The sequence below is a fragment of the Oncorhynchus clarkii genome, chromosome 3 (genome assembly GCF_045791955.1).
Source record: "Oncorhynchus clarkii lewisi isolate Uvic-CL-2024 chromosome 3, UVic_Ocla_1.0, whole genome shotgun sequence".
NCBI classification, from domain to species: Eukaryota; Metazoa; Chordata; class Actinopteri; order Salmoniformes; family Salmonidae; genus Oncorhynchus; species Oncorhynchus clarkii.
The window spans coordinates 8708250-8731228 of record NC_092149.1 but is presented as its reverse complement, the minus strand read 5'-3'; the positions used below and the strand labels follow the sequence as shown (position 1 = coordinate 8731228).

Below are 22979 nucleotides of genomic sequence, written 5' to 3'. Positions count from 1 at the left end.
CGTGACTCTCTGTTGCTGAGGCAAATGCGCTGCTCATCCAACTTGCAGAAGGATCGAGACCCAACAACTGCGCATGCATAAAACCCTTACATCGCTCATACCGTTTTCCACAAGAAAAGTCGACATTAGATTGCAGCTAAAATCACATCTTCTGAGCGACTTTATCTAATGCGCTGTAACGCGCCTACAGTTGTTTTAAATGGTTTTCCTGTGCACTTGTCGCTGTTATTTCTTGATGAGCATCAATTCTAGTATGATAATATTTGTTTTCTAGTATATTCATATTTTTTCTAGTATGCTAATATATTTTAACATCTACAGTAGTCGGCACATTCAATGATTTATCTTTCTAGCACTTCAACACAGAAGGAACAGTTGTACACAACTTAGAATCCCGCAGCGCAGCAAATGTACTCCTGCTGCTGCTCTGCCCGTTAACTTATTAAAACTTCAGTCTCACGCCAGCTGCCTGCCAAACTATTCTCATTCCTCTCTCCTTCCCTAATGCTGTACCAGTTTTCCCAGGAAGGACTTGAAAACCTGCATCCTTTGGACTGCTGTTCTCTGCTGGGTGTTTCAGTGCCTGGGAGGAGAGCATGGAGCTGCTAGGAATTCCATCAACAGGATGAGAGAGGTTCCCCACATTTACTCCTGTTTACACGGCTTGGCTCACTGACTGACTGGCTCACTGACTGACTGTCTGGCTCGCTGACTTACTGACTGACTGGCTCGCTGACTGACTTACACAAAGTGAACATGCAGCCAGATAGCGGTCTTTCTCTGTTCGCCTGCCTCTCTCTCTTCCTCCTTCTTTGTTTCTCTCTCTCTATCCCTCGCTGTCTCTATCTCTCCACCTCTGTCTCTTTCTCCCTCCCTATCTCTTTCCCTGGTCCTCTCCTTCCTTTCTTCTAGTAGTCCCTCCCCTTGTATGAAATAAGAGTCTACGGGTCTAAACTACATACAACCTACTCAGCTTTCCAGCGAAGAACATTTGCCTTCACCAACTGTGGGTCAAAATAAGTTTACCATACTTGACGGTGCATGGAGGGACAAACCTATCATTAGCTAGGAATTTGCTTTAGCCACACCTGGGCATGCACACGCACACACACACACACACACAATACAACACTTTAAGAACACACAAAAGTTGACAGCTTTGCCAAAGGTCTGAAAAACACAAGACGATGCTTTTTGTTTCCCCCTTTCTTCTCTGAATCGTCTTTGTCCGTTGAATGTAAAAAATGATCCAAGAAGTGAACTGAGGCGCTCTGGGACACATCTCAGAGATAATGATATGGTACTACTAAAATAACTGAGGGGTATGAAGCCAGTGCAAAACATAATGTATGACATCTGTGCACAGTTAACACAGGGCTTTCCAAGGAATGATGAAGTACATTTGTGTCAGACATTACAGTTGTAAGTAAACACCCTGAAAACAGAACATGAAGGGGCAGGTCTGTTATCTCCTGCATCACCATCAGAAGGGTTACAGGAGGCAGGTCTGTTATCTCCTGCATCACCATCAGAGGGGTTACAGGAGGCAAGTCTGTACAACGATCATGTGTGTGTGGGATGTGTGTGGTATAGGTGTGGTTTGTGTGTGTGTGGTATGTGTGTATGTATATATAGTGTGTCTGTGTGTGGGGTATGTGTGTGTGTGTATGTATATATATATATATAGTGTGCGTGTGTGTGTGCTTGTATGTGTGTGTGGTATACCACAGATCCATTATATACCACACATCCATTATATACCACACATCCATTATATACCACGGATCCATTATATACCACAGATCCATTATATACCACAGATCCATTATATACCACACATCCATTATATACCACACATCCATTATATACCACACATCCATTATATATATATATATAGTGTGTATGTGTGTGGTTTGTGTGTATGTATATATAGTGTGTGTGTGTGTGGTTTGTGTGTATGTATATACAGTGGGGGGAAAAAGTATTTAGTCAGCCACCAATTGTGCAAGTTCTCCCACTTAAAAAGATTAGAGAGGCCTGTAATTTTCATCATAGGTACACTTCAACTATGACAGACAAAATGAGAAAAAATAATCCAGAAAATCACATTGTAGTATTTTTAATGAATTTATTTGCAAATGATGGTGGAAAATAAGTATTTGGTCAATAACAAAAGTTTCTCAATACTTTGTTATATACCCTTTGTTGGCAATGACAGAGGTCAAACATTTTCTGTAAGTCTTCACAAGGTTTTCACACACTGTTGCTGGTATTTTGGCCCATTCCTCCATGCAGATCTCCTCTAGAGCAGTGATGTTTTGGGGCTGTTGCTGGGCAACACGGACTTTCAACTCCCTCCAAAGATTTTCTATGGGGTTGAGATCTGGAGACTGACTAGGCCACTCCAGGACTTTGAAATGCTTCTTACGAAGCCACTCCTTCATTGCCCGGGGCGGTGTGTTTGGGATCATTGTCATGCTGAAAGACCCAGGCACTTTTCATCTTCAATGCCCTTGCTGATGGAAGGAGGTTTTCACTCAAAATCTCACGATACATGGCCCCATTCATTCTTTCCTTTACACGGATCAGTCGTCCTGGTCCCTTTGCAGAAAAACAGCCCCAAAGCATGATGTTTCCACCCCCATGCATCACAGTCGGTATGGTGTTCTTTGGATGCAACTCAGCATTCTTTGTCCTCCAAACACGACGAGTTGAGTTTTTACCAAAAAGTTATATTTTGGTTTCATCTGACCATATGTCATTCTCCCAATCTTCTTCTGGATCATCCAAATGCTCTCTAGCAAACTTCAGACGGGCCTGGACATGTACTGGCTTAATTTGAGTCCCTGGCAGCGTAGTGTGTTACTGATGGTAGGCTTTGTTACTTTGGTCCCAGCTCTCTGCAGGTCATTCACTAGGTCCCCCCGTGTGGTTCTGGGATTTTTGATCACCGTTCTTGTGATCATTTTGACCCCACGGGGTGAGATCTTGTGTGGAGCCCCAGATCGAGGGAGATTATCAGTGGTCTTGTATGTCTTCCATTTCCTAATAATTGCTCCCACAGTTGATTTCTTCAAACCAAGCTGCTTACCTATTGCAGATTCAGTCTTCCCAACCTGGTGCAGGTCTACAATTTTGTTTCTGGTGTCCTTTGACAGCTCTTTGGTCTTGGCCATAGTGGAGTTTGGAGTGTGACTGTTTGAGGTTGTGGACAGGTGTATTTTATACTGATAACAAGTTCAAACAGGTGGCATTAATACAGGTAACGAGTGGAGGACAGAAAAGCCTCTTAAAGAAGAAGTTACAGGTCTGTGAGAGCCAGCGAGAGAGCCAGAAATCTTGCTTGTTTGTAGGTGACCAAATACTTATTTTCCACCATAATTTGCAAATAAATTCATAAAAAATCCTACAATGTGATTTTCTGTATACTTTTTTGCCCCACTGTATAGTGTGTGTGTGTGTGTGTGCTTGTATATGTGTGTGGTATGTGTGTATGTATATATAGTGTGTGTGTGTGTGGTTTGTGTGTATATACAGTATAGCGTGTGTGTTATTACCAGGAAGCGTTCCTCATGCTCCAGCCACCGCTGGTCCTCCTCCATCTGCTGCTGTTGCATCATCAGCTGTTCCTCCATCAGGAGGGGGGGCAGAACCTGACCCATCACCTGCATGTCCAGAGACCCCCTGTCCTGAGACAGACAGACACCCAGAGAGAAAGACAGACACACAGAGAGAGAGAGAGACAGAGAGAGCGACAGACAGACAGGCAGACAGACAGACAGACAGACAGACAGACAGACAGAGAGAGAGAGAGAGAGAGACAGATAGACAGACAGACAGAGAGACAGACAGACAGACAGACAGACAGACAGACAGACAGACACAGAGAGAGAGAGACAGAGAGAGAAAGAAAGAAAGAGAGAGAAAGACAGACAGAGCGAGACAGACACATGGAGAGAGAGAGAGAGAGAGAGAGAGAGAGACAGAGACAGAGAGTGAGAGAGAAAGAGATACAAATTGAGAGAGAAAGAAAGAGAGAAAAAGAGAGATTTAGAGAGAGAGAAAGATAGAGAGAGAGAGAATCAGTGTATTGTCCCTCACCAACCTAAATCGCTACTACAGTACCATCTTGTTATTGGGAGCACCAGGTGTACAACACTGGTCCATCCCCGGATCCTTACCTCCATGTTGGGAGACCACATGGGGAGGTCCTGCTGCCGGTGGTGGTTCCAGGTGTCATGGGGATCGTGGGATGCCTGGGGAGGGTACATCCCACTGGGGCCTGGGTATCCTGCCATCTGGGAAGGACAGGGGCCTTTGAATTAGTAATGTATCTACTTAGATCAGGAACAACCAATATCCCAACTACAAAAACAGAATCCCATGACATCTAGGGAAAGGCCTGTTATAACTACTGTATAAACACAGGGTACTGTCTAATGTCTCTCTGTCAGTGTGTTGTAGTAGCTAGGCTACCTGCTAGTGGTTATGCTGTTATAACTACTTTATAACAATGTACCAGCTCTCCTTGCTCTACCTGCTAGTGGTTATGCTGTTATAACTACTTTATAACACAATGTACCAGCTCTCCTTGCTCTACCTGCTAGTGGTTATGATGTTATAACACATTTAACATTTACATTAGAGTCATTTAGCAGATGCTCTTATCCAGAGTGACTTACAGGAGCAATTAGGGTTAAGTGCCTTGCTCAACGGTACATCGACAGATTTTTCACCTAGTCAGGGATTCAAACCAGTAACATTTCGGTTACTGGTCCAACGCTCTTAACCGCTAGGCTACCTGCCCCCCTGTGTACCAGCTCTCCTTGCTCTACCTGGTAGTGGGTGGGCTGCCCCAGGTGCTGTGGGCTGGGGTAGAACCCCTCACTGGAGCGTGGGCTGGGGTACCCTGGTCTGCTGGGCTATAGAGAGAGAGAGACAGAGAGCTCTGTTAAATACATGCTGCTGTTTCATCTCCATAGCTAGGTCTGGGTTAGATAGAGCTAGGTGTACGCACGCACGCACGCACGCACGCACGCACGCACACACACACACACACACACACACAAACTACAGATGCAATGTGTGTGGACAGTGTTAGAGCTGTCCAGAAGGGAAACAAAGAAAGGCTATGAAACAAGCAGGCAGTTAGTTCAACATTCACAAAAGAGTTATATGAGAGTTCTGGTGTTGGACTTAGTAGAGTTGATGGTTATTTTTGGTGCGGGATGGGGGGGGGGGGGGGGGGGATGAGGGTAGAATAATCATCTCCAATTCAGGGTGACATGTTGATAGGCAGGCAGGCAACAATCTCCTCCTCCACTGAGCATTGCACTCAGACTTTCCTTATATTTAATCACAGCGAGACATCTACCTTACAGACCTTTTCACAGTAAGCTTCTCGAGGCCAAACCTCCCGATTAGCAAAAGACAGTGAACGAAACAGAACAGGCTGTAAGTTACAACATGTGACAACACGGTGGAAATGAAACAGGAAATGATGTGCAAGTTACAGAGTTCAGATACTCATTTAGCATACGTACAATAGAAACATTCTACATGGTTGTACACAACGTTGGGATGGCTAAGATGACGACAACGGAAGCATCAACCAACCGTGTTGAAAAAGGACCAATGAGAGCAGCATGTTTTCATGGTAGAATAACAGTAGATTGCATCATCCAAAGATCTGGTGGGAGGAGACGTCACCCTGCTGTACAGTACTGCATCCCAAATGGAACCCTGTTCCCTAACATAGTGCCCTTCTTTCCTCCAGAGGCCTATGGGCCCAGGTCAAAAGTAGTGCACTACATAGGGGAAATGGGTGCCATTTGGGACAACGATTACACAAGCATCCAAACAGCTTAGTGTCACAATATTCAACAAAGAAAAACACTAAATCTACGATGGACCAAAACATGATTTATTTCTAAATGGAAGTTCATGTGACTCTAGTGTGTGTGCCATCATATTCAGTGTAAGTATTTAGCCCACAGCTTTGAACAAATCCACAATAATCATCTAACTAGATTTGAAGCCATGTTGTGTCTCTTGTCAAAGTGAAATAGCACTATAATGGATCACTGTTGCATCCTAACAGGAGCCCTATGAGAAACAGACAGTGATTTGTCTACATAACTTGACACTGAAACCCCTGGATTGGAGCTGGACAGTGTCCAGCCCTGCTGTGTGTCTTTCAGAGAGACACCACTAGACTGGAGTATGTCAAAACCTTTACAGCTCTGATCTATTTAATGCTGTGGCCCTCTGTGCTGTCCCACCAACACCAGTCCACCAATGGACTGCATGGGTCAGCTGCTGCTTTTGGGGTGGCTGCAGCCTGTCAGTGTGGAGGTGGGGGTAGAGGACCTGACAACCGCAGGGGGCATGGAGGGTGTAGTACTACCTGTGGTGGGGAAGGGGGTGCTCGCCAAAGCACAGGGACGGCTGAGAGCCAAAGCACAGGGAGGGCTTAGAGCCAAAGCACAGGGAGGGCTTAGAGCCAAAGCACAGGGAGGGCTGAGAGCCAAAGCACAGGGAGGGCTGACAGCCAAAGCACAGGGAGGGCTGAGAGCCAAAGCACGGGGAGGACTTAGAGCCAAAGCACAGGGAGGGCTGAAAGCCAAAGCACAGGGAGGGCTGAGAGCCAAAGCACAGGGAGGTATAGCATGATGATGATGATGACACAGACAGACGGACAGACAGACAGGCAGACAGACGGGAGGGACCGGACAGACGGGAGGGTCCAGACAGACAGACAGACAGACAGACAGACAGACAAGACAGACAGACAGACAGACAGACAGACAGACAAGACAGAGGGAGACAAGGGAACAGAGACACTGAGACACAGGGAGGTGTGGTCAGACACACGGACAGAGCACAACAAGCACATTGAGACATGATGGAACATTGCTGAAGACAAAGCCAGCTAGGTGATAAGCTGTAAGCAGAGAGCTGGTAGAGGAACTAATGGGGGAGGAGACCAGGGTCGTCAGTGGGGCGGAGAGCAGGGTCGTCAGTGTGGGAAGACAGCAGGGTAGTCAGTGGGGGAAAACAGCAAGGTAAAATAGTCTCTTGATAAAATAGTTCCCATCAATATTCATCACACAGTATTAGAAGATAAATGGTGGTTATAAAATAACTTCACAGATCTTCATTGTAAAGGGTTTAAACCCTGTTTCCCATGCTTGTTCAACATCTCACAGCAAGAACTGGCAAATCTGGTGCAGTCCACGAGGAGAAGATGCAGTGCAGTACTTAATGCAGCTGGTGGTCACACCAGATACTGACTGTTACTTTTGACCCCCTCTTTGTTCAGGGACACATTTCTGTTAGTCACATGTCTGTGGAACTTGTTCAGTTTATGTCTCAGTTATTGAATCTTGCTTTGTTCATACAAATATTTATGGACGTTAAGTTTTCTGAAAATAAACACAGTTGACAGTGAGAAGGCGTTTCTTTTTTTGCTGGGTTGATAAGGTGGCTGTACACAGAGCTGTTCAGTCACAGCAGCCAGCAGTGTTTGTCCATGGTGGAGACTAGTTCCTGAGAATAGGACCATGAGTTAACAATAGATAAGGCTTTAGATAAGGCGAACAGCTGCAGCAGAGAGAAAACTGGGAACAGAAATTACATTAGTATATCAGATAGAAAATTAAAGCTCTCTAAATAACATTAGAGGATGGAAGAGGTGAAGCTACGAAGAACGTTTCCCTCAGAATAATGTCTAACGGACAGACAGTCTGACCAACAGAACTGAAATTGTGGCTCCAAGCATGTAGACTCCACCTGACTCCATGTGTAATTCCTGAGGGAGTCACTGACTAAAGCCTCGAGCTTGACTGTACTGTTGTATTTATGTACAGTGTTTACAGATGTCATACCATGAAAACTCCTCTTGTAATGGGAGCAGCCAACTGACAGACTGACTGCCAAGATAGGTGTTGATGATAACGTCTGTGACCTCCTCGTGGCCAAGGCATAAAGATGCTGTGTGTGTGTGTGTCTATTAATGTGCTTATGTGTGTATGTGTGTGTGTCTATTAATGTGCTTCTGTGTGTGTGTGTCTATTAATGTGCTATGTGTGTGTGTGTGTGTGTGTGTGCGTGCGTGCGTGTGTGTGTGTCTATTAATGTACTTCTGTGTGTGTATAAAAGTGTGCATGTGACTCTCTATCTGTGTGTGTGTGTGTGTGTGTGTGTGTGTGTGTGTGTGTGTGTGTGTGTGTGTGTGTGTGTGTGTAAGCTCTTACTTTAGGCGGCGCCTCGTCGGACCCCCCTGAGTCCCAGGACACGGAGACCTGACGTCTCATCTCCATACGTGTCCTCTCCTTCTGCTGGAGCTTCTCCTCCTCCAATATCTGACTGCAGAGAGACAGAACAAACCACTGTCACTGTGTGTGTGTGTGTGTGTGTGTGATACTATCAGACTTCAGGAGTCAGGAACATAACTATAGTTTATCAGTTTAGCATCTCCTAAGACCTAAACCTGTGGTGCTGTGGCTTTGAGAGGGGAGAGACGAGGATGAGAGATACGCTGGATAAACACTGTAGAGGTTATTGTACTGTACTGTTATTGTACAAGGTGACAGGCTTCCCCACTAGAATTCAGGGATGGATATTGTTGCAGCGTAGCTACAGCCACAAGGTCCATGTCCTTCACTGTTAAGTCCTGCTACGTTCTGATGGTTTTGTTTACAGAGCTGTCCTGTTAGCTGACAGGGTGGGTTTCACACAGCTGAGTACTACAACAACCTTCCCCTGTAACCAGCTACATCCTCTTGCCCTGAGCTACAGTACATAGGATGCATACCAAATGGCTCCCTATTTCCTATATAGTGCACTACTTTTGACCAGAGCTCTATGGGCCTTGTTTAAAGTAGTGCACTATAAAGGGAATAGGGAGCCATTTGAGAGTCAGACAATATGGTACACACACAGGACCTTAAGGAATACAGAGTAGAGAAAGCAGACAGCGGTCCCCCTCCACCCAGCCTGGATCTGCTACAGTGATGTTATGCCTCTGGTCCACAGCACATGGAAACCCATTGGACAGGCACTAAAATAGAGGAAACTGCTCAAACACATGAACCAGCGTCCCTCCCCTCCACCCAGCCTGGATCTGCTACAGTGATGTTATGCCTCTGGTCCACAGCACATGGAAACCCATTGGACATGCACTAAAAGAGGGGAAACTGCTCAAACACATGAACCAGCGTCCCTCCCCTCAGACCTGCAATAGCCATTAGAGGAATAAGCCATTTATAGAAGCACACAATGAGAGGAGATGTGGGTCGACTCTACTGTACTGTTCTGTACTGTTCTACCTTTCAGCCAGCATCAACTCAGACCGCAATGTTCTGTGTTCTATCCTCCGTTCTGTCATCCAATGTCCAGTCTGAACAGAATGCAGGCAATTCACTGAGCCAAACATTCTTCTGGATGCTGAGAACTCTGGAGTGTCTCCTCCCAACTAAACAAAGAACAGATATGAAGTGGAGGGTCCTCCAGCCTAAATACAGGCAATAAACTGTGTCCCATGACCCCACAGTCTCTCTCTGTCCCTCACACTCCCTCTCTCCCTTTCTGTCTCTCTCTGTCTCTGTCTTTCTCTCAGGGAGGGAGGGCTATTTGTGGAAACAGCATTAGTCCTAGCTGCCATGCTGCCTTTGTACCTCTGTTCTTTAATGCCCAGATCAGTCACTCAATATAGTCTTCATTCACAGTCGCTGCTGTCCTTGTCTGTTCCTAAGGCTAGAACTGAGATGGGAAAACAATCATTTTCCCATAATGCCCCTTCATCCTGGAACATGTTTCAGAAGATTGTAAAGTTAGAGGAGTTAGTGTCTTTGCCTGTTAAGACTCTGATTGACAACACTGTTTGTGAAAACTGCAGTTGTTTCTAATCTTCAATAGTGTCTTTAACTTGTGACACTTTGTCTTTTGTGTGTATTCTGTATTTTTCTGTTTTCTGGACACGCTGCTATTCCCCTGTTTTGCCTTCTTGCCAGGTCTCCTTCGCAAAATAGGGTTTTAACCTCAATGGGTTTTACCTGGTTAAATAAAGGTTCAATTAATCAATAACTAAAACATGTGTGGTAGCAGCAGTAAATCAGACAAGAACAATGGGGACCACCTGTCCTGGTCATTCTCCAGAACACACAACACAAACCTGACCAGTCTGTTAACAAGTTACAGACAAATGAACAAAGCCCTGTTGCCTCTAATAACAAAAGTGTTCACAGTGTTGCTGACAAAATGTTGTATAAAGTATTACTTTCTGTTGACTAGCTAATAGCTAGTACCTTTAAAAACAAAATCAAACAGTCTGACAGTAACTCAACAGCATTACAATGGGAGCACACTGAATGCCATGCTAAATAACGCTCCAAACATATTCACTACTCACCAGCGTCACTTTGCTAGAGTTCCATATCATCACTGCTCAGAATAAGTCTGTGAAACTGTATTGTGAGGGTCCTGAATCAAATCCATTCCTTCACAGCCAACTACACCACTCCACATTTGCTCAAGGCAGACCTCAATAGGACATATTCAGTCAACTGAGTCACGGAGAGAAGGAGATAAGGAAGGAAAAGCCCTGACTGTTACCTTACAACAGTGGGAGTTGAGCTGCCTCTTGTGCTGCTAGAGGAACAGGAGACCATATCCACTTAGATAATCCATTAGGGGAGAGACGTCCAGTACGCATGAATCAAGTGTCCCAGAGACCAGACAGACACCCAGGCAGAGAGTCCCAGAGATCAGCCAGAGAACCAGGCAGAGAGTCCCAGAGACCAGACAGACAATCAGGCAGAGAGTCCCAGAGACCAGACAGACAACCAGGCAGAGAGTCCCAGAGACCAGACAGACAACCAGGCAGAGTCCCAGAGACCAGACAGACAACCAGGCAGAGAGTCCCAGAGACCAGACTGACAACCAGGCAGAGAGTCCCAGAGACCAGACAGACAACCAGGCAGAGAGTCCCAGAGACCAGACAGACAACCAGGCAGAGAGTCCCAGAGACCAGACAGACAATCAGGCAGAGAGTCCCAGAGACCAGACAGACAACCAGGCAGAGTCCCAGAGACCAGACAAACAACCAGGCAGAGAGTCCCAGAAACAAGGGTCTATTAGAACTGGAACAGCATTCAGTCAATAAAATAGTCTTCACAGGAGAACAGAATGGGGGACTCAGTCTGTTCAGTCCAGATCAGCTGCCTCCCCCCCATGCCTTCCCTTTTACTCTACTGGGCTACTCAGGCAGCGGGTTGCACTTGGCATCTGTCCAATAAATGCGCAGGCAGGCGGGTGCGTGGGCAGTTGGCTTGTTAAAAGATTGGACGCTGAATTGAAGCCCTCCGTTGTGGAGCCGAGATAGAGGCTGGAGAAGATGTCTCGGTGACGGTGAACTGAAGCACTCCGCTGTAGAGCCGAGATCGAGGCTGGAGAAGATGTCTTGTGACGGTGAGGTTAAAGCAGCGCTAGTGCCAAGCCTGCCGATCTGGCAAGATGTGGTCAAGAAACCAGACAGACACAGTCTCTCAGGTCAGATCAGTGCAGAGCAGAGAGAACGGCTCAGGATCAGAGGCAGAAGGTTTGGACAGCCCTCTTTTCCATGGGACTTAATAATACCGTCCCCTCAGAGTTCTCCTCTCACAGTGAGACTAGCTGGAGTCATATCTACCAAGTAAGGGTATATGACAGTGGTACCATGTAAGGGTATATGACAGTGGTCCCATGTAAGGGTATATGACAGTGGTACCATGTAAGGGTATATTACAGTGGTCCCATGTAAGGGTATATTACAGTGGTCCCATGTAAGGGTATATAACAGTGGTACCATGTAAGGGTATATTACAGTGGTCCCATGTAAGGGTATATTACAGTGGTACCATGTAAGGGTATATTACAGTAGTACCATGTAAGGGTATATGACAGTGGTACCATGTAAAGGTATATGACAGTGGTACCATGTAAGGGTATATGACAGTGGTACCATGTAAGGGTATATTACAGTGGTACCATGTAAGGGTATATGACAGTGGTACCATGTAAAGGTATATGACAGTGGTACCATGTAAGGGTATATGACAGTGGTACCATGTAAGGGTATATTACAGTGGTACCATGTAAGGGTATATGACAGTGGTACCATGTAAGGGTATATGACAGTGGTACCATGTAAGGGTATAATACAGTGGTACCATGTAAGGGTATAATACAGTGGTACCATGTAAGGGTATATGACAGTGGTACCATGTAAGGGTATATGACAGTGGTACCATGTAAGGGTATATGACATTGGTACCATGTAAGGGTATATGACAGTGGTACCATGTAAGGGTATATGACAGTGGTACCATGTAAGGGTATATGACAGTGGTACCATGTAAGGGTATATTACAGTGGTACCATGTAAGGGTATATGACAGTGGTACCATGTAAGGGTATATGACAGTGGTACCATGTAAGGGTATAATACAGTGGTACCATGTAAGGGTATATGACAGTGGTACCATGTAAGGGTATATTACAGTGGTACCATGTAAGGGTATATGACAGTGGTACCATGTAAGGGTATATGACAGTGGTACCATGTAAGGGTATATTACAGTGGTACCATGTAAGGGTATATGACAGTGGTACCATGTAAGGGTATATGACAGTGGTACCATGTAAGGGTATATGACAGTGGTACCATGTAAGGGTATATTACAGTGGTACCATGTAAGGGTATATGACAGTGGTCCCATGTAAGGGTATATGACAGTGGTACCATGTAAGGGTATATGACAGTGGTACCATGTAAGGGTATATGACAGTGGTACCATGTAAGGGTATATTACAGTGGTACCATGTAAGGGTATATGACAGTGGTACCATGTAAGGGTATATGACAGTGGTACCATGTAAGGGTATATGACAGTGGTACCATGTAAGGGTATATGACAGTGGTACCATGTAAGGGTATATGACAGTGGTACCATGTAAGGGTATATGACAGTGGTACCATGTAAGGGTATATTACAGTGGTACCATGTAAGGGTATATGACAGTGGTACCATGTAAGGGTATATGACAGTGGTACCATGTAAGGGTATATGACAGTGGTACCATGTAAGGGTATATGACAGTGGTACCATGTAAGGGTATATGACAGTGGTACCATGTAAGGGTATATGACAGTGGTACCATGTAAGGGTATATTACAGTGGTACCATGTAAGGGTATATGACAGTGGTCCCATGTAAGGGTATATGACAGTGGTACCATGTAAGGGTATATGACAGTGGTACCATGTAAGGGTATATTACAGTGGTACCATGTAAGGGTATATGACAGTGGTAACATGTAAGGGTATATGACAGTGGTACCATGTAAGGGTATATGACAGTGGTACCATGTAAGGGTATATGACAGTGGTACCATGTAAGGGTATATGACAGTGGTACCATGTAAGGGTATATGACAGTGGTACCATGTAAGGGTATATGACAGTGGTACCATGTAAGGGTATATGACAGTGGTACCATGTAAGGGTATATGACAGTGGTACCATGTAAGGGTATATTACAGTGGTACCATGTAAGGGTATATTACAGTGGTACCATGTAAGGGTATATGACAGTGGTACCATGTAAGGGTATATGACAGTGGTACCATGTAAGGGTATATGACAGTGGTACCATGTAAGGGTATATGACAGTGGTACCATGTAAGGTTATATGACAGTGGCACCATGTAAGGGTATATTACAGTGGTACCATGTAAGGGTATATTACAGTGGTACCATGTAAGGGTATATGACAGTGGTACCATGTAAGGGTATATTACAGTGGTACCATGTAAGGGTATATGACAGTGGTCCCATGTAAGGGTATATGACAGTGGTACCATGTAAGGGTATATTACAGTGGTACCATGTAAGGGTATATTACAGTGGTACCATGTAAGGTTATATGACAGTGGTACCATGTAAGGGTATATTACAGTGGTACCATGTAAGGTTATATGACAGTGGTACCATGTAAGGTTATATGACAGTGGTACCATGTAAGGGTATATTACAGTGGTACCATGTAAGGGTATATTACAGTGGTACCATGTAAGGTTATATGACAGTGGTACCATGTAAGGTTATATGACAGTGGCACCATGTAAGGGTATATTACAGTGGTACCATGTAAGGGTATATGACAGTGGTACCATGTAAGGGTATATGACAGTGGTACCATGTAAGGGTATATGACAGTGGTACCATGTAAGGGTATATGACAGTGGTACCATGTAAGGGTATATGACAGTGGTACCATGTAAGGTTATATGACAGTGGCACCATGTAAGGGTATATTACAGTGGTACCATGTAAGGGTATATTACAGTGGTACCATGTAAGGGTATATTACAGTGGTACCATGTAAGGGTATATGACAGTGGTACCATGTAAGGGTATATTACAGTGGTACCATGTAAGGGTATATTACAGTGGTACCATGTAAGGGTATATGACAGTGGTACCATGTAAGGGTATATGACAGTGGTACCATGTAAGGGTATATTACAGTGGTACCATGTAAGGGTATATGACAGTGGTACCATGTAAGGGTATATTACAGTGGTACCATGTAAGGGTATATGACAGTGGTACCATGTAAGGGTATATGACAGTGGTACCATGTAAGGGTATATGACAGTGGTACCATGTAAGGGTATATTACAGTGGTACCATGTAAGGGTATATTACAGTGGTACCATGTAAGGGTATATTACAGTGGTACCATGTAAGGGTATATTACAGTGGTACCATGTAAGGGTATATTACAGTGGTACCATGTAAGGGTATATGACAGTGGTACCATGTAAGGGTATATGACAGTGGTACCATGTAAGGGTATATTACAGTGGTACCATGTAAGGGGTTATACCATGTTATATGACAGTGGTACCATGTAAGGGTATATTACAGTGGTACCATGTAAGGGTATATTACAGTGGTACCATGTAAGGTTATATGACAGTGGTACCATGTAAGGTTATATGACAGTGGCACCATGTAAGGGTATATGACAGTGGTACCATGTAAGGGTATATGACAGTGGTACCATGTAAGGGTATATGACAGTGGTACCATGTAAGGGTATATTACAGTGGTACCATGTAAGGGTATATTACAGTGGTACCATGTAAGGTTATATGACAGTGGCACCATGTAAGGGTATATTACAGTGGTACCATGTAAGGGTATATGACAGTGGCACCATGTAAAGGTATATGACAGTGGTACCATGTAAGGGTATATTACAGTGGTACCATGTAAGGGTATATTACAGTGGTACCATGTAAGGGTATATTACAGTGGCACCATACATTATTAAATACAAATACACACTTAAGCAGCAATAAGGGAGATTCATGTTTGTTATGACTGGTTCTGTATCTGAGGTCCATTGTTTTCATACAGCTAAAGAGCCTGCCTTAGTATTGTGTGTGTGTGTGTGTGTGTGCACGCACACGCGCATACACGCACACGCACACACACACGCGCACACACACACATACATACACACATACACGCACACAGACACACCCCCTTCTGGCAGCTGTGCTCCCTAATTTATATGATGACATAAAACAAGTCTCAACCAACGAACCCCACATCAAATGCCTTTCAAGGGCCTGGCTTTTCATATAAAGAGTATTAAGAGTGTAAATATTGACATGGTTTCCAGGACACAGCCCTCTCTTCCATGCTGCTGGAGCACCAGAACATGACCGATGTGGTGGGACTTAGGAAGACAAGTAGAAAGTGGAGGTGTGACTCATGCTGAGTTTTAAACAGGATAATAAAAGCACAGCACTCTTATTTTCCGACATGTCTTGTCTGTGTAAACCAAGGCCACTGTGATGGGAGACAGCATGGCAGGCAGCAGCACAGCTCACACAGATACAGCAGCTACAGGTCTGTTCTATAGCAGTCCCTGATGGAAAGGAGACGGATCCCTACGTCATGGGGTGAAGTTAAACTACTTCCTCGTGGCCCCAGGGTATCTTACCTGGACATCCAGATGCCTAGCAACACGAGCCTGAGCCTGCATGGAAATGACTGACACAAAAACCCTACCCTGTCAATGAAGGGAAAATGTCCAGCATTGCATCAGAGGGGAATTCAAAGGCAGTTACAAGGGTGTCTGTCTAGACTTTTCTTGTGAAGGATTACCTGAAGGTGCTTTCCTCACCACTATTACATACTGACCTTTCTTGTGAAGGATTACCTGAAGGTGCTTTCCTCACCACTATTACATACTGACCTTTCTTGTGAAGGATTACCTGAAGGTGCTTTCCTCACCACTATTACATACTGACCTTTCTTGTGAAGGATTACCTGAAGGTGCTTTCCTCACCACTATTACATACTGACCTTTCTTGTGAAGGATTACATGAAGGTGCTTTCCTCACCACTATTACATACTGACCTTTCTTGTGAAGGATTACCTGAAGGTGCTTTCCTCACCACTATTACATACTGACCTTTCTTGTGAAGGATTACCTGAAGGTGCTTTCCTCACCAGTATTACATACTGACCTTTCTGTAACTGCTACATTCATGTTTGGACATTTAAATAAATGATATATCCCCATTGTTGTTGAAGAATATAACTTCTGAACACGTCAAGAGCTTTAGTTCACCCATCAATACCGAACATATAAGCTTGTTTCACTTCATTGTATTTAAACAATGTAATTGTTAACACTGTATAGATTCAAAAACATGGTTCAAACTGATATCATGGATGGTCAGTCCTTGTATCCATAGCTCTGTCTATGAATGTGATTACAATTCTCTAGCCTCGTTCCTCAGCTGTTTACTAAAACAGTGGCCGGTGGCCATTTGTAATTGTCCCTTTCACTATGTCCTTAATAAACCTGGGTCAGACACATATCAAACACTTGAGCTCCACTCAATATAGTTTGCCCCATAAAATGAAACCAATAGAATAGTCCCCAAAACTCCAAGCTAAATCAAACGCACAGGTCTGACTCCCTCACCAATGGAAACCGAAGGATACAAGGTGAGGGTAGGGCCCTGGCACTGTCCCTCTCAGTTACCATACCAACAATGAAGTCATCCCAGACAGGAAGTGGGACAGACGGGCACGGTCTGACAAGTCAGAGCTACTGAGAGGGTCATCACTGGTCACCACAGCCACAAAGCCATAAACCCCACCTATTTCAACAATTTATCTTCTTATAATGTGATTTTAAACCTTAACCTTACCACACAACCTGATGCCTAACCCTAACCTTAAATTAAGAATAAAAAGCACATTTTTTCCCATGAATTTTATAGCTATTTTTTTACTTTGTGGCTGTGCTATCTAGTGGAAACCAACAGAGGGATTTCCCTATGTATCATGCCACCCAGAGGTGTGACTGACCTCAACTGAATCACAGCACCCAAAACACCATGAAGCCAAGTGTCAGCCAGAGGTGTGACTGACCTCAACTGAATCACAGCACCCAAAACACCATGAAGACAAGTGTCAGCCAGAGGTGTGACTGATCTCGACTGAATCACAGCACCCAAAACACCATGAAGACAAGTGTCAGCCAGAGGTGTGACTGATCTCAACTGAATCACAGCACCCAAAACACCATGAAGACAAGTGTCAGCCAGAGGTGTGACTGATCTCAACTGAATCACAGCACCCAAAACACCATGAAGCCAAGTGTCAGCCAGAGGTGTGACTGACCTCAACTGAATCACAGCACCCAAAACACCATGAAGCCAAGTGTCAGCCAGAGGTGTGACTGATCTCAACTGAATCACAGCACCCAAAACACCATGAAGCCAAGTGTCAGCCAGAGGTGTGACTGATCTCAACTGAATCACAGCACCCAAAACACCATGAAGCCAAGTGTCAGCCAGAGGTGTGACTGATCTCAACTGAATCACAGCACCCAAAACACCATGAAGCCAAGTGTCAGCCAGAGGTGTGACTGATCTCAACTGAATCACAGCACCCAAAACACCATGAAGACAAGTGTCAGCCAGAGGTGTGACTGATCTCAACTGAATCACAGCACCCAAAACACCATGAAGCCAAGTGTCAGCCAGAGGTGTGACTGATCTCAACTGAATCACAGCACCCAAAACACCATGAAGACAAGTGTCAGCCAGAGGTGTGACTGACCTCAACTGAATCACAGCACCCAAAACACCATGAAGACAAGTGTCAGCCAGAGGTGTGACTGATCTCGACTGAATCACAGCACCCAAAACACCATGAAGCCAAGTGTCAGCCAGAGGTGTGACTGATCTCAACTGAATCACAGCACCCAAAACACCATGAAGACAAGTGTCAGCCAGAGGTGTGACTGATCTCAACTGAATCACAGCACCCAAAACACCATGAAGACAAGTGTCAGCCAGAGGTGTGACTGATCTCGACTGAATCACAGCACCCAAAACACCATGAAGCCAAGTGTCAGCCAGAGGTGTGACTGATCTCAACTGAATCACAGCACCCAAAACACCATGAAGACAAGTGTCAGCCAGAGGTGTGACTGATCTCGACTGAATCACAGCACCCAAAACACCATGAAGCCAAGTGTCAGCCAGAGGTGTGACTGATCTCAACTGAATCACAGCACCCAAAACACCATGAAGCCAAGTGTCAGCCAGAGGTGTGACTGATCTCAACTGAATCACAGCACCCAAAACACCATGAAGCCAAGTGTCAGCCAGAGGTGTGACTGACCTCAACTGAATCACAGCACCCAAAACACCATGAAGCCAAGTGTCAGCCAGAGGTGTGACTGATCTCGACTGAATCACAGCACCCAAAACACCATGAAGCCAAGTGTCAGCCAGAGGTGTGACTGATCTCAACTGAATCACAGCACCCAAAACACCATGAAGCCAAGTGTCAGCCAGAGGTGTGACTGATCTCAACTGAATCACAGCACCCAAAACACCATGAAGACAAGTGTCAGCCAGAGGTGTGACTGATCTCGACTGAATCACAGCACCCAAAACACCATGAAGCCAAGTGTCAGCCAGAGGTGTGACTGATCTCAACTGAATCACAGCACCCAAAACACCATGAAGACAAGTGTCAGCCAGAGGTGTGACTGATCTCAACTGAATCACAGCACCCAAAACACCATGAAGACAAGTGTCAGCCAGAGGTGTGACTGATCTCAACTGAATCACAGCACCCAAAACACCATGGAGCCAAGTGTCAGCCAGAGAACTGGGCATTTAATACAGTATATCTACTTGTACAAACAAGCCAGTCAATTCCACCTTCAATGATTGAAATGTGTGGATGCTTTGGTGCCATCTAGTGACCAAGAATGAAAATCTATCTAGATGGGGTCGGCAACAGGTGGCCTGTTTAAAAATATATATATTTTCGCTATCTATTTAATTCAGGAAATCTGTTTCCAAGTAGTCTCACAAATAAAAAAAGAGACGTGATCGTGTTTCAACATAATAAAGGGTTGAAATTATTGTTATTTTTAAATACAACCTCTTTTTGGGCTTAGTTGTGGTCAATTTGCAGTGTACAAATTATTAGAATTATTAGACAACCCCTGACCCCCCGACACTCTCTATGAGAAACTTTTGGAATTGGAATTTCAGTTCACTTCCTGAACTGACTCAATTAATACAATGGAATGAACTCCAACCCTGATAGATATGGATTATTGTTCCTCCACAGTCAATGAACCTCAGTTCAGATCTTATGACATTGTAGTTGTAGGAGATAGTCTTCAAGGTATGATAACGCACCATGCACTACAGCAATGTACATGCAGATAGACCGACTGACGGCCATACCTGAGCTGGGCTTTGAGCTCTGTGAAGCAGGGTCTCTTGCTAGGGTCGTAGGCCCAGCACTTGGTCATCAGGCTGTACAGGGTAGGGGGGCAGTTGTGGGGCATGGCCAGACGCTCTCCGTTCTCTATCCGGCCGATGACATCGTTGTTCTTCACCCCCTGGAAGGGCTTGACTCCGTAGATGAGGATCTCCCACATACACACACCTGGAGTACAGAGGAACATATATATATATTTAAACCCTAATTTATCAGCTAATAACATACAGCCTTGAACTTAAAAGTTGTAGAGCACTGTTTGAGTACTGTATAAGTACTGTATGAATTCCTATACTCACCAAACATCCACACGTCACTGGCTGAGGTAAAGCGTCTGAAGTTAATAGACTCTGGTGCCATCCATTTGATAGGCAGTTTCCCTTTGGAGGCTGGGAGGAGAAGTGAAAGCAGGACTTAGATTTTTTGTGATCAAATGTTTTTATTGTGATTGATTAGACAGGTACACATGAACAATGCAACAAGTAACAAGACAAACACTTCCCCTCCCACAGGACTTCCCTAAGCCATAGTTAGATGAGTGGTTCACAATAGCAGTCTCACAGAGTCATACGCTGATGAAAAGAGCTGTTGAGTTTCTTTGACTCGCCCCATGCATACGTGCAACAGATATTTCCATGTTTATAATGTCCATGAATGACAGCAGCCACAGCTGTCTGCTTAAAGAGTGAGGAGCCTAATGAATGACTTACTGATAACATAAACAGCAGAAAGTGATCTCCTCTGGTATGCTGACTGTGGACAGTTAGTCTCCAGAACAAATGAAACTCCTACCTTTGTAATAGGAGCTGTCCTCCATGTATCGAGACAAGCCAAAGTCTCCCAGTTTAACACAGTCCACTGAGGATACCAGCACGTTCCTGGCAGCTATATCCCTTCAAGACGCAGACATGGTTACAATGGAGAAGAGAAGAGTAGTGTGTTTACAGGAAACACACCAAAGCCATATTAATAAGGCTAGATTGGGTTGAGGGCTTACCTATGTACAAACCGCTTGCTCTCCAGGTAGGAAAGTGCTGTGCTTAGCTGGAAAGCATAGAGAATCAGTGATGCCAAGTCGAGGTTGTATTTTCTCACTTGCAGGAAGGAGCGTAGCTGTAAAGATGGAAGAGAAAACAAAAGATAATACTCACTTTAGCATGTACATTACATACAGGGATGGTTTAATGCAGGAGCTTCCTGGGGCTGAAGCCCCTGGGCACAGGCCTGTTGGGGGCCCAAGAGAGGAAAAAAACATTTAAAAATGTATAATAATAATAAAGGAGATATATACAGTATTTATAAATATGTAGTATATATTTTGAGTGTAGACAGCCTGATGCCGTTCTGCTAATCAACAGATGGAGGGAGGAGAGGAGGTAGGGGGTGCCATGTGGGTAACTGGGGGCCCTGCCTTGATTGGGTACCTAATGAATTTAACAAAAAATAAAATAATAAACTGCATAATAAATAAATGTGACTGGTCAATTGTGTAAGTCAGGGGCTGGGACAAAACTTTTTTAGTATTATTATAATACTTTTTTATCCAACCACAGGAGCCCGCTCTCAATGTTCAAAATACACCAGAGAGCACAATTTCAGAAAACTAGGCACATGTCGCGCGTCGCTACTACACAGGAGAGTAAACCTTTTTTTATTATAAAAATGTGTTTTTTGGCAGAAATGCCTTCTGGAACATGTGAACTTTCATGTGCCTTAATAACAAACTTGTATACTATCTGTAAATACGAAAAAATTGTTAAATTACAAGCCTAGTTAGTTTAGCCACAGAAAAAGACAGCAACCTTCTTAACACTTGGCTGAGATAATGAGTGGCTGGACATGTCGAGAGATGAGTTCAGACTGGTCTGCCATGTATCACGCTTCTGTCTATAACATGAAGCGTTCAGTATGTGTAGGTAATCCATTCTAACAGGACTATTTTGAAAGATATTGCATAGTAGAACTGCATAAGTGTTGTTCTCCACTTTCCGGAGGCCCGAGTTTTGAAATCAGTGGAATTAGAGTATGATAGCTAAGGAGACGGAAAAGATTCTGCCGTTTGATTGCAAATATGCAGACTGAGTTGAAAAGAGAACACACAGAAGGCTGCTGTATAAAACACCTGTCTCTGGAGTACATCTTCAAACTAAGGGCAACCATGGCATCTGTGACAGAGAGGGAGAAGCGTCTATCCATGCATACGGGTAAGGTAGTCTAGCTGGCTACATTTTCAGATATTGCACATTTCTAATTTAGTCAGAAAGTCGTTTTAATTTCAAGTTAAAGTGTACTGTTAGCTAACTAGCTAACGTTAGCTGGCTGGCTAGCTAACGTTACGTGTATGATCTGTGTAGTTATATTATTCGTATCACAGAGCCATTTGCATTGCTAGTTATAGCCTAATGTTATTTAGCTAACATTGAACCTGGTTGGTTAGCTGCCTGCAGATTCATGCAGGGTATTAACGTTATGAGTTGGGATTATGGCTCATTGTTTAGCTAGCTAACTACATGTCTAAACAAAAGTCTGCACTATGCAAGTAACGATTCCAAAGTTCATGGTGTCAATGCGACAATAGCTGATAAATTCGCTCTGGCTATCTACTCCGATTTCAGATCACTCTTGTCTCAGTGTGCCAGAGCGCAGAATAACTGACAAATTTACGAACGCTCAACACCAATTGTATATAGCCCGTGTCAGTAAACGTTGGCAAAAAAGCGTGATTAAATTATTGCCAGCAGCACAGTTGCAGTCACCAATGCTCTGGGTAACATAAAAACAGCCTAACCAGCTCTGCTAGTGCCAGTAAAATGGTCAGAGTGAACTGTTCTCTCATTTGTGTCTGAAAGTAGCTAGCCAACATTAGCCAGTTAGCTTGGGTGTTTGACTGCTGATGTTAGGTCAGAACACTTGGATCAACCCTACTCCTCGGCTAGACCATCCAGTGTGCGCTCTGAACGTTCCTAGAGCGAAACGCTCTGAATTTGCGAATGTACAACCTGACAACGCTGAGTTTACAAATGCCCAGAGTGCACTCTGAGCACACTCTGGCAGTCCAGATTACATTTATGAACACGCAGTATAAACCAGCCT

General features: G+C 44.4%; 1 protein-coding gene across 4 annotated transcripts in view; it reads right to left on the bottom strand.

The window, feature by feature from the left end:
* Positions 1-22979, bottom strand: part of LOC139387417 (focal adhesion kinase 1-like) — a 143383-nt gene that overhangs the window by 13234 nt on the left and 107170 nt on the right. For all 4 annotated transcript variants that reach the window (XM_071133581.1, XM_071133588.1, XM_071133597.1 and 1 more), the window contains 8 exons: positions 20884-20999; positions 20679-20779; positions 20186-20275; positions 19850-20054; positions 8256-8367; positions 4836-4922; positions 4182-4298; positions 3558-3689 (listed from right to left, as the gene is read on the bottom strand). In XM_071133581.1, the coding sequence (XP_070989682.1) occupies positions 3558-3689; positions 4182-4298; positions 4836-4922; positions 8256-8367; positions 19850-20054; positions 20186-20275; positions 20679-20779; positions 20884-20999 (960 nt within the window). The remainder of the gene's footprint in view (positions 1-3557; positions 3690-4181; positions 4299-4835; positions 4923-8255; positions 8368-19849; positions 20055-20185; positions 20276-20678; positions 20780-20883; positions 21000-22979) is intronic.